Source organism: Barbus barbus, assembly GCF_936440315.1.
Source record: "Barbus barbus genome assembly, chromosome: 6".
Lineage (NCBI taxonomy): Eukaryota > Metazoa > Chordata > Actinopteri > Cypriniformes > Cyprinidae > Barbus > Barbus barbus.
Window position 1 is genome coordinate 26,115,319 of NC_136734.1, and position 17,822 is coordinate 26,133,140.

Sequence of the window (17,822 nt, forward strand, 5' to 3'; positions counted from 1 at the left end):
ATAGCTTGTACTATAAATCAGTGGGACTTTTATAACAATATAGCAGACTACTAGCATATATATATATATATATGTATGTTATCACTCAATCATATTATGACCAAATCTCTTAAGTTTTAATTGAGGAGGACAAAACATAATGCCATGCAATGATGATTGAGCTATACAAATAAACATTCTTCAAAAGTTATGGGTAATGGTTAAAAGTATGGTTAATCAAGCAAACATAAGCTGCTTCACTCCAGTAAATGTTTATCTTAAAATATTATTATCAATATGAAAGTTATACTTCAAAATAATCAGATTTCACAACAAAACAATACGAGTACAACAACCTAAAGGGGGCTTTTTTTAAGAATAAAAGGCATTTACATGCTAAAAATATATGAAAATGAGCTTTTCCTTGTTTTACAGAGAACAATTCTGCAGTAACAGACAGTGAGAGGAGACATGAGGAACCAGAGAATCCAGACCCCTCCACAAACCCACCAGAGGATTCATCTGACATGACAAAGTTTGAGTTTGAAATGAGCACACCAGCGGGGAATGTTAATGAGCTGGAGCTGATACAGGTGATGGAGGACTCTGATGATGTTAAACAGGGCACCATTAAAATCGAAGACGATCCTGATTCCCTTACATTAGAGCCTCCATCAAATCTAGCTGTAGCATCTTCATCCAACTCCATGCAAGAGTTAGTGCAAATCTCCTCGCCTTCAATGAGGGAAAGTGATGGGGATGCTTTGCTGGCCTTGGCGGCACCTGTTAGTAGTGACTCTGGGTTCAGCAGGACTATCGAGAGCCCTGATAAAGTGCACCGCTGCAACATTTGTGGCCGGGGCTTCAGACGTTTCTATTGCTTGAAAACACACCAGCGCATACACACAGGAGAGCGCCCGTATCCATGCCGATATTGCGAGAAACGATTTCGCCATTTGGACAGCTTACACAAGCACCAGCGCATTCACACAGGAGAGAGACCGTACCGCTGTGCTGAGTGTGGATGCTGCTTCAGAGAACTCGGTCAGCTCAAAAAGCACAGACTCAAACACTCACCCACATTTGTTCCAGTGGCCAATCCCACCTTCCCTCTCCTCCCAGCCGGACCCTCCTATGTCTGGCCACATCTCAACACACAGTCTTTGGATTCAGTCTAGGCATGTGACGGTGTTTTCAAAGCATGGTACTGGTACGGTGTAATCTGCTGATATTCAATGATGTTACAAAAACAGGTTGAAAAGATAAACAAACTTGTCCTCTTAATAACAAATGCGATAACTTCTCAACTCGGGGACATAAAAAATGTAATAAAACAGCACAAAATTTATAAACATGTTACAAACAGATTATAGTGCAACAGAGCACATCTATAAGGGACAATAATAAAGAATTAAAAGATTTTTAACCGTTATCTAGATATATTTTCTGGGCTGGTGTGTTTTAGTCCAGATTAAAATGTACAAGTGTAAACAAATGCGTATTATATAATGCTTATATATAAATAGTCAATATTTTGTGTTGTTTTTTATAAACACCATAGCAGATACAAAATCTGAATGGTTGTTCTGAAAGAAATTAAATACAGTTTAAGCTCAGTTCAGAAACAGAACTTTTCATAGCACTGCTTTGTGTACAGGGGTAACCACTGTATTTCTGCTTTTCTGTAAGTGCCACATATTGTCAGAGTTTGAATTTGCATTTCCATTTGACCTGTTTGCTGTTTTTTTCAAAACTTCAGATCAAAGTGAAAAGCAGACTTATTTTATATGCAACATGTCATACATTTTAACTGCTTGATGGAAAATAAGCTAATGCGAAGTCTAAAAGTCTTTACAATTCAGAAAACAAGGTACCCAGAATTATTCACTGTATTTTGAAGTGTGCATGATTACAATACTGTGTGTTCATCACTACAATGTACCGTGTTATCAAATACCAGCACATGTCTAATTCAGTAAAAGAACTAGTAAAGAGAAGACATTTTATGAGAATATGTTATGGCACAAAACACACAAAAAGTTTGTTCAGTAACAGTTTGGTCCAAAAACAATTAGAGGTATATTGGAAGATATATATTTGTCTGATTGTGTAAACAGTTTGCTCATTACACACAAAATTCATTTAGATTCATATGTACAAAATACATCATCCACAGTGCAGCATAACCATAACTATAATGAGCTGATTTCATGCATAAAAACAACAATGCAAGTGTTACAGAGCAAAACATTTAAATGGGTTCCAGCTAAGATTAAACTTTCACAACAAGGTATTTTCTGGTGTTGAGACTTGATTTAACCCACTGATCATCACACAAAAATGTGCATCCTGCCCAAATCAGAACTGAAACTAATTATTTTTGTACTTGGTATAAATGCAGCACTTTCAGAGATTTTAAATGCATCAGTATAAATTATAGCCTGGCAAATAAAGGCAGAAAGTACTACACCCATGCCAGGATTTTATACAATGCTCTTTTTTTTTTTTTTTTTTTTGCATTTTAAGTGGGCCTGCATAGTGTACTTGATGCAACCTAAAATTAAGGAATAGGTATGTGTTGTACTTGGTTTAATATCAGATAAAATGTTCGACTGGTTAAGCATCTAGTTTTTTAAATAACGAATCAAATAGTAAACAACACGGTTCTCTCATGTTCATCTCAAAATCGTCTCCCTCTTGTGATTTTTCAGCCATTCTCTCAGTGAAGTCACATGGGCGCTTCCTCTGTCCCGTGACTTTTTGGAAACAAACCGAGGAGCAGGCGGGGCAGTCCAACCGTGCTGCAGTGTGAGAGTACGTGATCATTACCTCTCAATGCACCGTTACATAATAGATTTATGTTTTCATTAGGTCTTGCTGTCTGTTGTTCATAGTCAGGGCCACAGCGGACGCGAAAGCGCGCGCGCTCCTCGCCATCCGTCAAGTCCCGGGGGTTTGATGATCACGAGATCTGAGGCTGCAGACCAAAACTTTCCACCTGCGATTCTTTAAAAAAAACGAAACCAACTCAACATGATGCTCTGATGAAACATACCGGTTTCAGGACATCCTGCATCCACATTGTCAAAACGAGTAGTTCGGCTTCCTTGCGGTTTGTGCAGTTTCTTCCTAAAAGCGGAAGTTACATACCGCTTTTAGCTTGGCGTCGCCGCTGTTGTTCATAAGAACAGGTAGGTCATGTTTGCTTCTCCATCTCCTTACTGTACTTCACCGTTATATGTGTCGTTATAACCTTAAACGCACAGGCATCTTGAGTGCTTAGGTGGCGGTCTCATCTAGAATTAATGCCAGCTGTCTTTCTGGGATTAATGTCTGCTAACGTTAGTTTATTCAGACAACTATTCGGATGTTAGTTTAGCAGCGGGGTATTTTAATAGTTACATTATTATCTTTACTTGTATAAGACCGTAATACAATAGTTTTTCATCCGCGTACTTCGGGTTGTTTACATGGTCATGCACTTCCGCTACTAGAAAGATGTAACGTTTGTTTTAACCCTTGTGCATCCTTATGGATATTTTTGTCCATTTTAGTTTTGTTTTTGTTTTTTTTATATTTTTGCCTGTGTTATTGGTCACTGCATAAATTTTGGCTCAGGTGTGTATTTTTATTGGAATTTTAATATTCCACCCTCATTTCCTTTAATAAATATATTTTACACTAGGCAGAAAAAAGAGAAACACTCAGCACCGGTTGGACAAAAATGTCCCCATTGAAACCCATTAAAACTGCTATTTTTAATCGCAGTGCCGTTTAACTGTAAAATTATGCAATTTGTATTAATAGGCTTTCTGTTGGCAAGGCTTCAAAATTTAATTTTTACCAGATGGTGCCATTTTTTCAGGTTTGGTCTATAAAGGCTCTATAAAGGAAATACTAATTTTATTCCTGTTTTCTGTTTCTGCGTGTTATAGAGCCAATTGGAAAATAACGCAGCTATAATTGTGTGGGTGTGTTGGTATAGATGTCAGAGTGTGATTTGTATGTGTGTCATAAAAAAAAAAATAGTTTGTGTATGTGTGTGTTCTTGTAAAAATTGAGAGAGAGACTCAACTGCAAATCACAAATACAACTACTGTGTGCACCAGCTGAGTTTTGCTGGCATCTAAAGGGGAAAATTTGGTACTGCGCCGCAAACAATTTTACTGAAAGCTCATTTTTTGAGATATCAACCTCAAATTTGTAACACAACTTGTTTAGATTCATGGCTTTGATTTTCTAGCAGGTTTAGTGTTTAATATGTTTCATATATAAAATATTCATAAAATAAAATATAAAATATTGTTCATAAATCATTTTCATAAACTTAAACCTGTATAACTTTTTTTTTTGGTTTCACTTTTTAAACTTTTTTTACTTCAACAATAATCTGCCATGGCTCTTCTTTAAAATGAGACAACTTAAGTTTGTGCTTCCAATTTTTATGACCGTTTTTTTGACATGGACATTTCTGTCCACTATGGACCGAAGTGTAACTTTTTTTTTTATTGATGCACAAGGGTTAAAAAAGCGGTAGAGTAGGCGATCAAGGTCTTGCAGTCTCAATGTTTTTATGGTCATGGAAAAGTCGATGAACTAGAATTTTTAAAAAAAATTTAAATAGAAAATATACAGGTGTGGAAAAAGTTGTGGGGATGAACAAAATACTAAGTCATTGACATTTATGGTGACGGCAGCTCTAAATCCATCAGGTAGATATTATCGAAAGCACAAAAAAACACTATATAAATAAATAATCTTATAATCATGAACTTGACATTACAAGAATAACTGTTTTTTTTTATCTTATGCTGATTTTTTTTTATTTTTAAAAAAGGTTATTATATTACAACTAAAATACACACTATAACTTTTGCTCACAAGCCTGCATTTATTTGATCAAACATGCAGTAAAACAGTAATATTGCGGAATATTATTAAACATTTAAAAGAACTGTCTTCTATTTTAAAATATATTTTAAGATGTTATTTATTTCTGTGATATCAAAGCTGAATTTTCAGCAACCATTACTGTCACATTATCCTTCAGAAATCATTCTAATATGCTGATTTGCTGCTTAAGAAACATTTCTCATAATTAACATTACAATAATTGTTGTAATAGTTGAAATTTTTACTTTGATGCATAGAAAGTTTAAAAGAGTTTAACAGATATATTGTTCAGTTGGTTTGTATACTAACCATGAAACACTCATATGGTTTCTTATTGCAGGTTCCTGTTTTTCAGACCATGGCAAACGAGCACTCTCCTCTTCTTGTTCACGGGGTGTACAGCATGATGGGTGATGCTGAAGATTCCAGGGCTGGGTCAGCAGCAACAGGAGAGGGATCCCCCAAATCAAACCCCCACAAACTCAACACCTTCTTTGGCGTCATGGTGCCCACCATCCTCTCCATGTTCAGTATTGTGCTTTTTCTTCGCACGGGTGAGTGAGAATGATGGGAAAAGACAGAGGTTGAAGATCAGAGTCTTTTTAAAGTTTCCTCCCTCTGTGTGGCTCTAGGTGTGTTTTTGTACATTCATTCTGATACAGTGTATGTCGATTTTGCAGGTTTTGTTGTGGGTCATGCTGGTCTTCTCCATGGTCTCCTAATGCTGTTTGTGGCCTACTTCATCATCTCCTTGACAATCCTGTCTATATGTGCTATTTCAACTAATGGTGCAGTGGAAGGAGGAGGGGCCTACTGTATCCTTGACCTATCTCTGTGCCATATAGAGTGCTAGAATTGCTAACACTCAATCAAATGTGAGTCTGTTGTTCATGAGTGTTTGAATAATGTTGTTGGCCTTTAACTCTTTAGTATTAGTTATGATTAGTCGTTCTCTGGGACCAGAGTTTGGAGGTAGTATCGGCCTGATGTTTTACTTGGCAAAGGTATGTGCGTGTGGTGTTTATGTACTCGGCCTGGTGGAAGCCATACTGGACGTCTTTGGGAAGGATCCAGGTGAGTGGTGCATTGAAAAAACTAAACTGTCTTTGAAGCAATTGCATGCATATGGCTGGTGTTTTACAATGAAGCGTCTCTTTTCTTGTCTCTCCAGGCTCTGCTGTGTCACGTGGGCTGCATGTGTTGCCGCAGGGTTATTGGTACACCGTGTTGTACTCCTCTCTAGTGCTGTTGCTATGTCTGGTGGTGTGTCTGGTTGGTGCTCACATCTATGCCAAAGCATCTTTTATCATTCTGCTGGTGGTGACGGTGTCACTGATCTCTATCATCATCAGCCCCCTGATACTCAGTCCACAACAGTTCAACATCACACACACATACGGCAACAACCACACCGTCACTGTCAACCCCAGCTACACAGGCTTCAACGGCACTACGTTACAAAACAACCTCAGACGTGAGTAAGATGATGGTTGTGTGGTTGTGACGATGAAACATTTAGTGAAAAAAATATGTATTGGGCAGTGAAATATTCAAATTATTGGATATTTATACTTAAGTAATGGCATTAAAAAAAGAAAACAAAATAAAAATGGATAGTCCTCATAGGAACATTTTGGTTTACTGATAAAGGGGATTTTTATAATGTGTTTTTCCTATACAGTATATACTATGCATGCACACTACCATTCAATAGTTTGGGGTCAGTAAGATTTTCTTTTAAAGAAATTAATACTTTTTTTCAGCAAGGTTGCACTGAATTGTGAAGGTAAAGACTTTTACATTGTTTAAAATAAATGCTGTTCTTTTGAATGTTCTATTCAATGAATGACCCTGAAAAAATATTAGTGGTTTGCACAAAAATATTAAGGAGCACAATTTACTGTTTTCAACATTGATAAATGGTTCTTGAGCAGCAAATCAGTGTAAGACTGGAGTAATGCTGCTAAAAATTCAGCTTTGTCAATATAGTTTACTGTAATAATATTTTGACTGTATTTTCTCTAATATTTACTGTATTATCAGATTTTCTGACCCTACATATTTGAACAGTAGTGTGTATGTATAATATAATTTAATGGCAATTAATGAGATATAACATTTCTCAAATTAACATTGTACACAAGAGAAAAGCTGATTTTAGCCCTAACAAAATGAAGAGCTAATTAAAAAAGCAACCAATATAGACCGATGTCTGATGTACAGAGACCAACAGCAGAAATGGGAAGTTAACTTTGAAACGTATACATATTGCCAGCAGCTTTACCATGATAATATTATTGTGGTGTGGTACATATGGAAAAATTCAACATCAGATAGAACCTAATGCAAATATATTTAACTCCTTTATCTGTGATTTTGTTTATATTTAGAAAAAAAATATTTCAATTATTCTATGACTCTGATCATAAATGCACAAGTTTGTGCTTAAAGATTATGGATGACCTCCAATGCATCCAAACATAACGGCTTCTGTATTCTGTATTGCATTTATTCATCAGGGGGCATAAAGCTGTTTTGGTTTATTTATATATTTACTTCACTGGCATGAATTTTGTCCCAATGTCTCGCCCTGTAGCGCACTACTCTCTGGACTACAGTACCAACACAATGATGTCTTTTGCCACTGTATTTGCTGTGATGTTCACCAGCTGCACAGGCATCATGGCAGGAGCCAACATGTCGGGTACAAAACCAGACAACCGCAGACACCTTTATTTATTTGCATCCTCTTTTTGGTTTCTAATCTAAATATGTTGACTTTTGCAATATTGATAACACTTGAATAATGGATGAGTGTCATAAACATGTAATTTGATTTGTCTCACTTTCTCAGGTGAACTGAAGAACCCCAGTGAGTCAATACCTAAAGGGACCATCATGGCAGTGTCATACACATTCACTGTCTATGTGCTTCTCTTCATGCTCCTTAGTTCCACCTGCGACAGGTGCAGTTTACGACACTCAAGCCACATGTAAATTTACACAGTGCTTTGTTCTCCCTCTCATTTATCCTCCTGTCATTTCTTGGCCCCTCTCTCTCAGGTTGTTGTTAATCAATGATTACGCAGTGTTTCAGCGTGTGAACGTGTGGCCTCCGTTGGTGACGATTGGGGTGTACTGTGCATCTCTCTCAGCTGCTATGTGCTCCATGATAGGAGCTTCTCGAATCCTGCACGCACTTGCTCTGGACCAGCTCTTTGGTTAGTATGCGTTTTTGTGCATTTGTGGGTTTGGTCTGTTTAAGAGGCATATTTCAGGCTGGAAACTGATACTGAGATGTTTGTGTTAGGAATGTTGACATCTCAACAAGAAGTGTTATGGGAAAACATTAGTGAGCAGTACTTGGAAAGCAGTATTCATGTTTTCTAAGGAAAATATGCTTAGTGAATGTTATTCAGTGTAACTTTTTGTCACATTTTATAGGCTTTTATATGGTGTGAGAGCTCATATATCTGTGTGAAAAGGTAAAAAATTACAGTTTAACTAAAAGAATCATATTTCCTCTGACCATTTTCTACACAAATCAGTTAACTGATTAGGCATAATCAAAATGAACATGCTATTCTTTTTGAGAAATTGATTTTATGGAAAATATAATTTTCTTCTCAAAACATATAAACAAATCATTCACAGGAATCTCAGAAAATTATTGATTGATTGATTACAAACAATATAGTTTCACACGATGTAGCATTTTAAGCACAGATTACATTTATGTGTAGGGTTTATTTTCTTGATTTTACTCTGATCAGAAGAGGAAAAACAACACTTGTATGATTTAAATGTTAAAAGCAATTCTTAGAAATGTTTTGCGTTACTTGCTGAAATTCCAGGATACATTACAAAGGCACTATTTGATTATGAATATAAACACATAAATGGTGAAACATGCGTGACACCCTGGATATAATAAAGAATATTATGTCAACCTCCCGCTGACCCGGTAACTAGGTTGCATTGTTGGTTTTGGCATGGCTTATGATATAAAGGTGTAATATTATGCTGGAGTGATGTGATGGTACTGTACTGTTCTGTTCTGTTGTGTGTCAGTGTTTTGTTGATCTGGTTTCAGGTCTGCCTCTGGCTCCGGCTGCAGTCACCTCCAGCTCTGGGAACCCATGGGTGTCTGTGCTCTACACCTGGGGTCTGGTGCAGGTATAGGGAGCTCTGTGCACGTGTCTTCAATGTTATTTCTGTGACGCATGATATAAAGAATTTGTCTGTTAAGAGTGTGTGTGTGTGTGTTTTAGTGTACACTGTTTGCAGGACAGCTGAATGTGATTGCTGGTATTGTGACAGTGTTTTACCTGTTAGCGTATGCTGCGGTTGATTTGGCCTGTCTGGCTCTGGAATGGGCCTCTGCTCCAAACTTCAGGTACTGCTCCAAGTGTGTGTGTGCGTGACCAATTTTTGACCAATTTAATGCATCTTTGCTCAATAAAATTATTTCTTACTGACTCAAAACTTTTTATCACTAGTATAATTATTTATCTTTATATCTTTTTTTCTTCTCCTCTCTTTCCAGGCCAACATTTCAGTTTTTCTCTTGGCACACATGTTTGTTGGGTATTATAAGCTGTGTGGTAATGATGTTCGTAATAAACCCAGTGTACTCCTCAGCCAGTATTGTACTGCTGCTGCTGCTCCTGCTGTTCCTGCACTACCGCTCTCCCACCAGCAGCTGGGGCTACATCAGCCAAGCGCTTATCTTCCATCAGGTACATTCTCTCACACACACACACACACACACACACACACACACACACACAAAACACATGTGAATGCACTGAACTTTAAATCCCTGAGGTGGTCTTTCTGTGCTTCTTTCAGGTGAGGAAGTACCTTTTGATGTTAGACTCCCGTAAGGATCACGTTAAGTTCTGGCGGCCTCAGGTCTTGCTGATGGTTGCGAACCCACGCTCCTCCTGTCAGCTCATCTGTTTTGTCAACCAGCTGAAGAAAGGAGGGCTGTTTGTTCTTGGGCATGTGCAGATTGGAGATCTGGGTAGGACGCAATAGGGAGCAGTTGTATGATAGAACCCAAGGTTCACAAGGCATATAGAATAAAGATGGCCAGTTACCACATATGCATTTTATGACCATATAAGGTGTCTTCTCTGCCTTCTTAATCTCTTAAACAGTATAGAATACTTGTGTTCGTGTTTACATGATGTTCCAGAATGCTAAACCGTTTTTTCTTTGCAGCTAGTGTGTGTTTCTAAACGTGTTTCTCATTCCATTGTAATCTGTTGATTTAAATCAGATTGAGTGTCATCTCAAGTCTACTGGACGGCTTGCCACTTTTATTTTTTTTACTTCATTAACTTATGTATAGTGTACCAAAAATTGTTTACTCACTCAGCCTCATGTCATTTCAAACCTGTTTTCTTTTTTTTCTGCGGAACATGAAAGAAGATATTTGATGAATGTCCATAACCAAACAATTTTAGTGAGCATTGGCTTTCATTGTATGGACAAAAAACACTGAGATACTTATCGGAATATCTTTTTAATTATAAATATATATATGATGGTAGAATTGTCATTTTTGATTGAACTGTACCTTTAAGATGACTAAATAGTCTTCCTGATGTGAATCCATTTTATTTTATCATGATGTATCACACTGATTGTCAGAGAAGAAAGGGACAAACAACCAAACATAATCTCTCTGAACTCTTACAGATGTGCTGCCAGCAGACCCGGTGCAGCCACAGTATAACTTCTGGTTGAGTCTAGTGGATAAGTTGGGTGTGAAGGCCTTTGTGGATCTGACTCTCTCTCCGTCTGTCAGGCAGGGCACTCAACATCTGCTCCGCATTACTGGACTAGGTGAGACATTTCCTCATCACATAATCTTTACAGCACGTGAGGAAGTCCGGACGCATCAATTAGATTACATTCATCTTTACTGTTATTGTGCAAAGAACAAGTACATATCTAGTGAAATAATACAATAAATACATTATTGTATTTTTTTCGACACTGTTTGTGTTAGAGCTCAGCTAGTTCAGAGATGGCATCTGCTCCACAATGTTAGAAGTCATTCATATCTTTTAGGATTGACTTGTTATTCTCATCTCATTTACAGTAGTGTATACACTTCATCGTTTTTATTTTATTTATTTTTTTATTCCTTTATTTAACCAGGAAATTCCTATTGAGAGAAAAGACCTCTTCTTCCAGTCTTAGTCAAGAGGCAGCAAGTATAATTTCACTTAAAAAACAACAACTTCACACATTAAAACACATACACTGCATAAGAATACAGCAACATGTTTCCTTTAGAGCAGTTTGTAAAAACTTTAAAGGTATTCACTGAAAGAACGTCCTTCAAGAGTGTTGAGTAATTGTATGCAGATTTATTTTTCTGTGAATGAGCACTGTTATCACATAAGTAAACATTACATACTGTAGATTTTCTGAAGTCAAATTTTTCTTTTAAACATTTTATCTGAGTTGAGAATGAGACTTTGCAGTCTGTGCTCCGTGTGATGCACTAAAAGGTAAGTCTATGGCGAAATAACAGCAAGAAACATCTTTCTATAGACTTTTGTTGACTTTCGAGTTGCATGCCAAAACAAACATGGCACGACAGGAGCAGCCAGATTCACAAACAAATGACTCTGTTTGCAGAGCGTGTTAGCTATGAGCTGGTTCCTTATAGTGAATCAAAAACATCTAAAACCATGGTAGCCTCACAAACAAATGACTCCAATCAGGTGGTTATTTTTCATGATTCAAAAACGTACGATGTGACCAGTATTGTCCAATTCACAAATAAATGACACTCATGTGTGGTTCTTTTTAGTGAATCAAAAACTAGTGTCGCTTGACTCTTGTGAGCCATTTCTCTTCTCTTATTTTCCAGGAGGCATGAAGCCTAATACTCTGATCTTGGGCTTCTATGACAACTGCTATCCAGAGGACTACTTTCTGCAGGACCCAGTCTTTTGCGAGGGTGATAGGGGTGAGGGAGATAATTTTGGGGTGGACCTCCCATCCTTACAGGCTTATTTTCCACCAGTGCGCCACGCTGAGAGCCCTCGCGCTTTGCAGCCTGAGGAGTATGTGAGCATCATCCAAGATGCCATAAAAATGGGCAAGAATGTTTGTTTAGGCCGCTACTTTTTCCAGCTGCCACCTGAGACCAAAGGCATAAGGGGAAATGACAACATGGACACCATTGATGTGTGGCCGACAAATCTACTGTCCCCAGGCAGCGCCAGCTATGCAGATGTGTCCAGTCTTTTCCTGCTTCAGATGGCGTGCGTCTTAAACATGGCCAACAGGTGGCGCCGTGCGAGGTTAAGAATATTTGTCTGTGTGGAGTCAGAATCGGGAGACCAGGGCTGGCTGGCCAAAGAGGAGCAATTTAGAGAGTTGCTGGGAAAGCTGAGGATTCGTGCCGCTATTAAGATTGTGGCGTGGGATAACGTGGCACGCATGTGTAGGGGGCCAAACTCTGAGGGTCAAAAAGTGACAGAGGACTTCCTGTGTGCCGTGAATGCCCTGCTGAGGGAACACAGTTCTACGGCTGCGGTCCGCTTCCTGTATTTGCCCGACCCTCCCTCCAGTTCCCAGCTGTCACAGCAGTACCTGACACAGCTGGACACGCTGACGCGAGACCTAGGCCCAACTCTCTTGATTCACGGGGTCACACCGGTAACATGCACTGAACTCTGAGAAACAATATCCAAAATGTATTTGTGTGATAGAGATAGAGAGGAACATCTGGATTGTTAGTGAGTGGAATACAAGTGTATTTCAATTCCTAATATTCTCTAATGGTGGGTGATTTTGAGGACCATACATCATAAACTGGTAAAATATGTGCACTTGGTAAAAATCTTATTGGTTATTGGTTAAAACAGGTGTGTGTTGGGTTTATGGGTAAATGCTGCCAAATCATGATGTAGTGCACCCTTATTTTTGTGTTCTCCTTGCGCTTATGTTTGTTCCCATTAAGTTTAGTGCTTGCATATCCTGTGTTCCGTGTTTATGTGTTTGTGCAAGACACAATATGGAAAAACTAATGTTGGCTAATTAGGATGGAACGAGTTTGTCTTAAATGAGATGTGGTTACAGTTGGCACAGTAATAGGGTAAAGTGTATCTGTTCACTAATTTTTTGTTTGCTTTTTGTTATTGTAATTCACTGTTGGGGAATTTTGTTAATCATTTCTACTTTTTCTTGATATAAACATGCCCTTTGACCCCCTTGTGACCTAGTTAGAGCTCGTGAGTCACTGCGGAGCCCTCGTGGGTTTGGGTCATTGTTGGTGTCATGGCAGAACTGCTGCTCTCAGCTTTGTGTTTAGAGTACTTGCGTTGGATTTGTGGATTGATTGCGTATTTAATGACAATTATATAGATGTGATATTTATTATTATTAATATTATTACATTTGTTTATGTTTGTGTGTGTGTAAGTACATCTTCTTGTGCACCTGTTTTCATTAAGTCTGGATTTCATGGGTGCCTCAAGAAATTCCCCTGACCATTTGCATTACCTCTTGCTGTTTTTTTACATTCTGTTGATTTTGTGTGTTTTCTGCTGTTTTTACAGTTCAAATGCTCTTTGTGTTTATGATTATGTGGACTGGGTTAAAGTTGTCTGATTGGTCAGGGCTAAAGATGATGTGTGTGTTGAGTCTGTGCTGGTCTTTGTGAAGTGAAAAGGGACGCTGGCTTAACCAATACTTGAATATTTTGCACATTTGCGCATGTGTTTTTAAGCGTTAACAGAAAAGCAAAGCCCAAGAATGTCAGGCCTTTATCATATCTGTAATTATAGGAGTCTAATGCTATAATAATACATGTGTACAAGTAATTCCATTCTGTACATTGATTATATAAATAAAAAAGTTTTTTTAACAGTGCTTTAGTATGCAAAGATTGCTTTACACAATCCAGTTTCCAAATAACCAAGTATTTAGAGCTCAAAATCATTAAGGTGCATTATTAACAATTTAGGAAGAGCGTAATCATATGATAATGTAGAGTGTGTAAACAGAAGACTATGTGATTAAAGAAATATTTCAGTCTTCACTGCCTCTTTCTTTATGCTGAAATTATAATGCTGTTCCTTCAGTTCAGATTGCGTATGTTAGGTTTGCATTATGGAAAAGCAATAAATACATTATGTAGGTAAAAGTCATAGTAGTATAAATTAGTGAAAAAATGAAAATTCACCCAAAAATGAAAATTGTCATTAATTACTCACCCTCATGTAATTCCAGCATGTCTTAAATCTGTATCGAAGACTGGCACAGAAGGGAAGAAATTGTTGAAAAAAAGTATTCTCATAGCTTCATAAAAGTACAGTTGAGCCTCTGATGTCACATGGACTATTTTAATATCGATAATGTCCTTACTATGTTTCTGAGCCTTGAACGTGGGCGCTCCTTTGCTCTCTATGCAGGGTCAGAAAGCTCTCTGATTTCATCAAAAATATCTTAATCTATGTTCCAAGAGGGAGAGTAATTTAATGACAGAATTTTCATTTTTAATGTTCTTCACTGTTATCCTATCGATATTTTCCACATTTCTGTGCTTGGAATGCAGAAAAAACAACAATAGCAGCAGCAGGGTAAATCTACTGTCACTCCATATTTGAAAACACTTGATAGGCCCATATTGTCGAACAGTATAGTATCTAATCATTAATATGATGCAGTTAATTATAGACCTCTAAGCATCACAAATGGCATATCACATTTCTCAAAAAATACTGGTTCATTCAACACATAAAACAAGGGGGAAAATTACACCCTTGGAACTGAACAGATATCCATCATAAAAGGAATTTGTACTCCTATCAAGATCTTGATGTCTTTTGAAAATTGCATATGAGCATTAATTATTATTGGTTGTGTATTGATGCGCTAAACTCCATATCAGTGTTGACTATTGTGCTAGGTAGATTTCTTCTTGTTAATGCCAAGATTGGGGTCAGATAAGAATCCTGAAAAACATGTATCACTGTTTTCCCAACAAAATTAGGTATAACCTGTTTTCAGCACTGATGTGATACTGAAGACTGGAGGAATGGCTGCTGAAAATTAAGCTTTACCACAATAATAAATTACAATATATTAAAATACAAAACAGGTTTTTTTTTTTAAGTGTGATAATCATTTATATTTCATTCAAAATGTTACTGTTTTTACTGTATTTCTTATCAAGTATATGCAACCTTGGTGAGTATAAAAACTTAAAAAAAAATTCAAAACATTATGAAATCTTGCCGACCCCATTCTTTTGAACAGTCCTGTAAATATCATAGATGCAAACTCCTCATCTTTCAGTGACAACTCGCTTTTCAAAAAAGTTTTGTATAGTATTTTCTTTACTCTTTTCTTCAAAAGCTATGTCTAAAAAGGTCTGAGATGTGGCAACGGTGAAGAGAGAAGGCAAACACTTTGCATTTTAGGTCAGCATTGCTGTCTAATCTGCAAATATTGTCCAAAATAGCCTGCCCTGCATAGCACTTCATCTTTAATAACATGGGATTTTGACCAAACATATTCAATCTTGATTTTTGTGAAATGTTGCAACAAGATGTTAAAAATATTTATTTGGTTAAAAAAAAATTGCAATTTTAAACATGTAAGGTAATAAAAAAATATTTTAAAAAATACCTTAAAGTAACTACAAATGAGCATGTAAAGCAAATATCTTTTAAAAGAAATTCCTTGTGGAGCATGCCCCTGATCTGTGTAATGTTCTCACCTTTTACCCCCTTAATTGCATCTCTGAATTATACATTACATTTAAATAGTGTGCATTTGAAAGTTATGTTATATTTACCCTTTCCTGATTTACCCTGCTGTAAATGCAGGTGTAAAAGTCACTGAACTCTGTGAAAAGGATACATAAGTTGTACACAATGCAGATACGAATGTTAACTTTTACACAGACATAGATCAGCCAACATGCCATACAAATGTGTGTGTGACAGTTCTAGCAATGCATCTGTTTTTCTATCACTGCAGTAAAAATAGTTTGCGTATATAGTTATTATTGTTCATGCCGTTACAAATATGTTTGTATGTGTATGCGTATGCATGTTCTGTTATGTTTTTTTTTTTATCGCATGCTGTCCACAGATTTGTGTCAGTCCTGTTTGTTTTTTTTGTCTGCCATCCTCTCCCTTAATTGTGGTTCAATGCTACAAGCGAATTTTGTCATGCGTTGTACACAAAAGGACGTGAGACGCAGCCAGCCCAGGAAAAAGATGGACAGAGCAAAGTGCTGAAACAACAAAAGATGTTAAGTTATCATTCTACAACATATTCAGATTTCTAAATTACTGAAATAAAATGAAAATGAATAGGACAACCTTGTATATTTATACTACAAACTGTTGAATGAAGTATTCAGAATTGTTATAAAAGCTGCCATCCCACATTAAACAAACTGACAGTGTGGCGTTACCTGCAGTGCATGAGTTAACTTTCAGAAAGAAATGCTAATTTTAAAGAAAAACGTCAGACATACTTAGAGGCTTTTGCATCTGAACTCTTCACATTGTTCGTATTAACAGGTGAGAGGTCGTTTACTAAGGATCCTTTTGGCTGAGTGCGGTTTTTGGTTGTTATATGATTCGATAAATGTGTCATGTGGTCCGACCTGCCATTCAGGTCAAAGTTTATCACTTTTGAATGACATACTGTATGAACAATTTATTACTGTACGAAACAGATAAAAAGCAATGAAGCATCCCTGATTGTAGCCTTACAGATATTAAATCACAAATACACGCTGTCAAGTGTACAGAGGAACAGCCCATTTAGCCCATGTAGGTGATGCAGCGCACGAGGAGATGACAGTACAGCTGTCTGTACAGCTTCTTCAAATTGTTTGTTTATGTTTCTATTTACAAACACAAGATGGCCATATCGACTTGTTTCTTGGCCTGGTCTTATGCGCATGTTTAAGATATTTGAAACAGTTACAATGTATTGAAATGTAAGTAGCTGTTTAGTTAAATACAGAAATACATTAGTAAAAACGACCAAAATAAATGGAAAACTTAAAAGATAAAATGTGGGATGACTAGAAATAATTATAATCTTGGGACAAGATTTGCAGTATAATGTGCAATACATTTTTTTCTCACAAAATAAATAACTGCTGTATTGTTTAATCTTCTTAGAAATCATAACTATTTTTAAGATTGGAGTATTAAAATAGATTTGACTTTACCAAATAAAAAGATATTGCTTAAAAAAATGATTAAAAAATAATCTGTCAATACCATTCTGCCCTATATATGACAGCTTGTAAGATGAACAGACAATAAATCTTGCATTCACTGTTGCTGTCAGTTAAAGTGATCCTCAGCTCACCTTCAGTGGGAAAGCAGTGAGAGAATGGCCATATGCTTGAGAGTAAGACAAAGTGAAAGTTACGTTGCACTGTGGTATTCCCCTTCATTCCAGTAAACACAGCTTCTAAGAACAGAAGCGTATAGAGTTCATCATGTGCTTATGGTCTGCCAGCGTAAAAGGTATTTGTTTGCTTTTTTACTATTATTATTTTAGTTACTTCACATGTTTTGCTATAGTTTTGAGCATTCAGCTTAGTGGAAATCTTTTGTGAATTTATGACTTGTAGGAACAAAACATTCTGTCTTGTTGTATAAAAAATGAGGTGCTGACTATCTGGCCTTTTCCTGACTGATTTGTGTTATGCTCATGTTGTTCTCAGTGGCTTACCATTGCTTGCTTAAAGTTTCTCAGTCAATTTGTGGATGTGGAACAGGAGAGTTTAAACCATGAGCAGTCCAAAGGTAGAATTTTCCTTTTCATTTTTTTTTTTTTATCTTTATTTTTCATGAATTTGTACAAACTGCCCACATTATGACAGATTACTATATAACTTTGGCAACGATGTAACTTGTCTGCCTGTCTGTCTTGTAGTGTCC

The 17,822-nt window shown here is 37.0% G+C and overlaps 2 protein-coding genes across 3 annotated transcripts in view; both read left to right on the forward strand.

The window, feature by feature from the left end:
• Positions 1–2,271, forward strand: part of LOC306871944 (uncharacterized protein) — a 3,403-nt gene extending 1,132 nt beyond the window's left edge. The window contains exon 2 of the mRNA XM_079420220.1: positions 415–2,271. Coding sequence (XP_079276346.1) covers positions 415–1,157 — 743 coding nt within the window. The 3' untranslated portion in view covers positions 1,158–2,271. The remainder of the gene's footprint in view (positions 1–414) is intronic.
• Positions 2,032–13,773, forward strand: LOC306871943 (solute carrier family 12 member 9). Of its 2 annotated transcripts, XM_079420219.1 has the most exons (15): positions 2,742–2,793; positions 2,874–3,170; positions 5,213–5,426; positions 5,553–5,687; positions 5,809–5,946; positions 6,044–6,346; positions 7,469–7,576; positions 7,727–7,838; positions 7,936–8,093; positions 8,966–9,048; positions 9,144–9,268; positions 9,419–9,611; positions 9,724–9,898; positions 10,579–10,725; positions 11,765–13,773. In XM_079420219.1, exons 3-15 carry the CDS (start codon positions 5,231–5,233, stop codon positions 12,577–12,579), a joined length of 2,688 nt encoding a protein of 895 aa, XP_079276345.1. In that variant the 5' UTR covers positions 2,742–2,793; positions 2,874–3,170; positions 5,213–5,230; the 3' UTR covers positions 12,580–13,773. The 2 variants fall into 2 exon arrangements, with proteins under 2 accessions (XP_079276344.1, XP_079276345.1); XM_079420218.1 differs by having other exon boundaries at positions 2,032–3,170.
• The last annotated feature ends 4,049 nt before the right edge of the window (positions 13,774–17,822 follow it).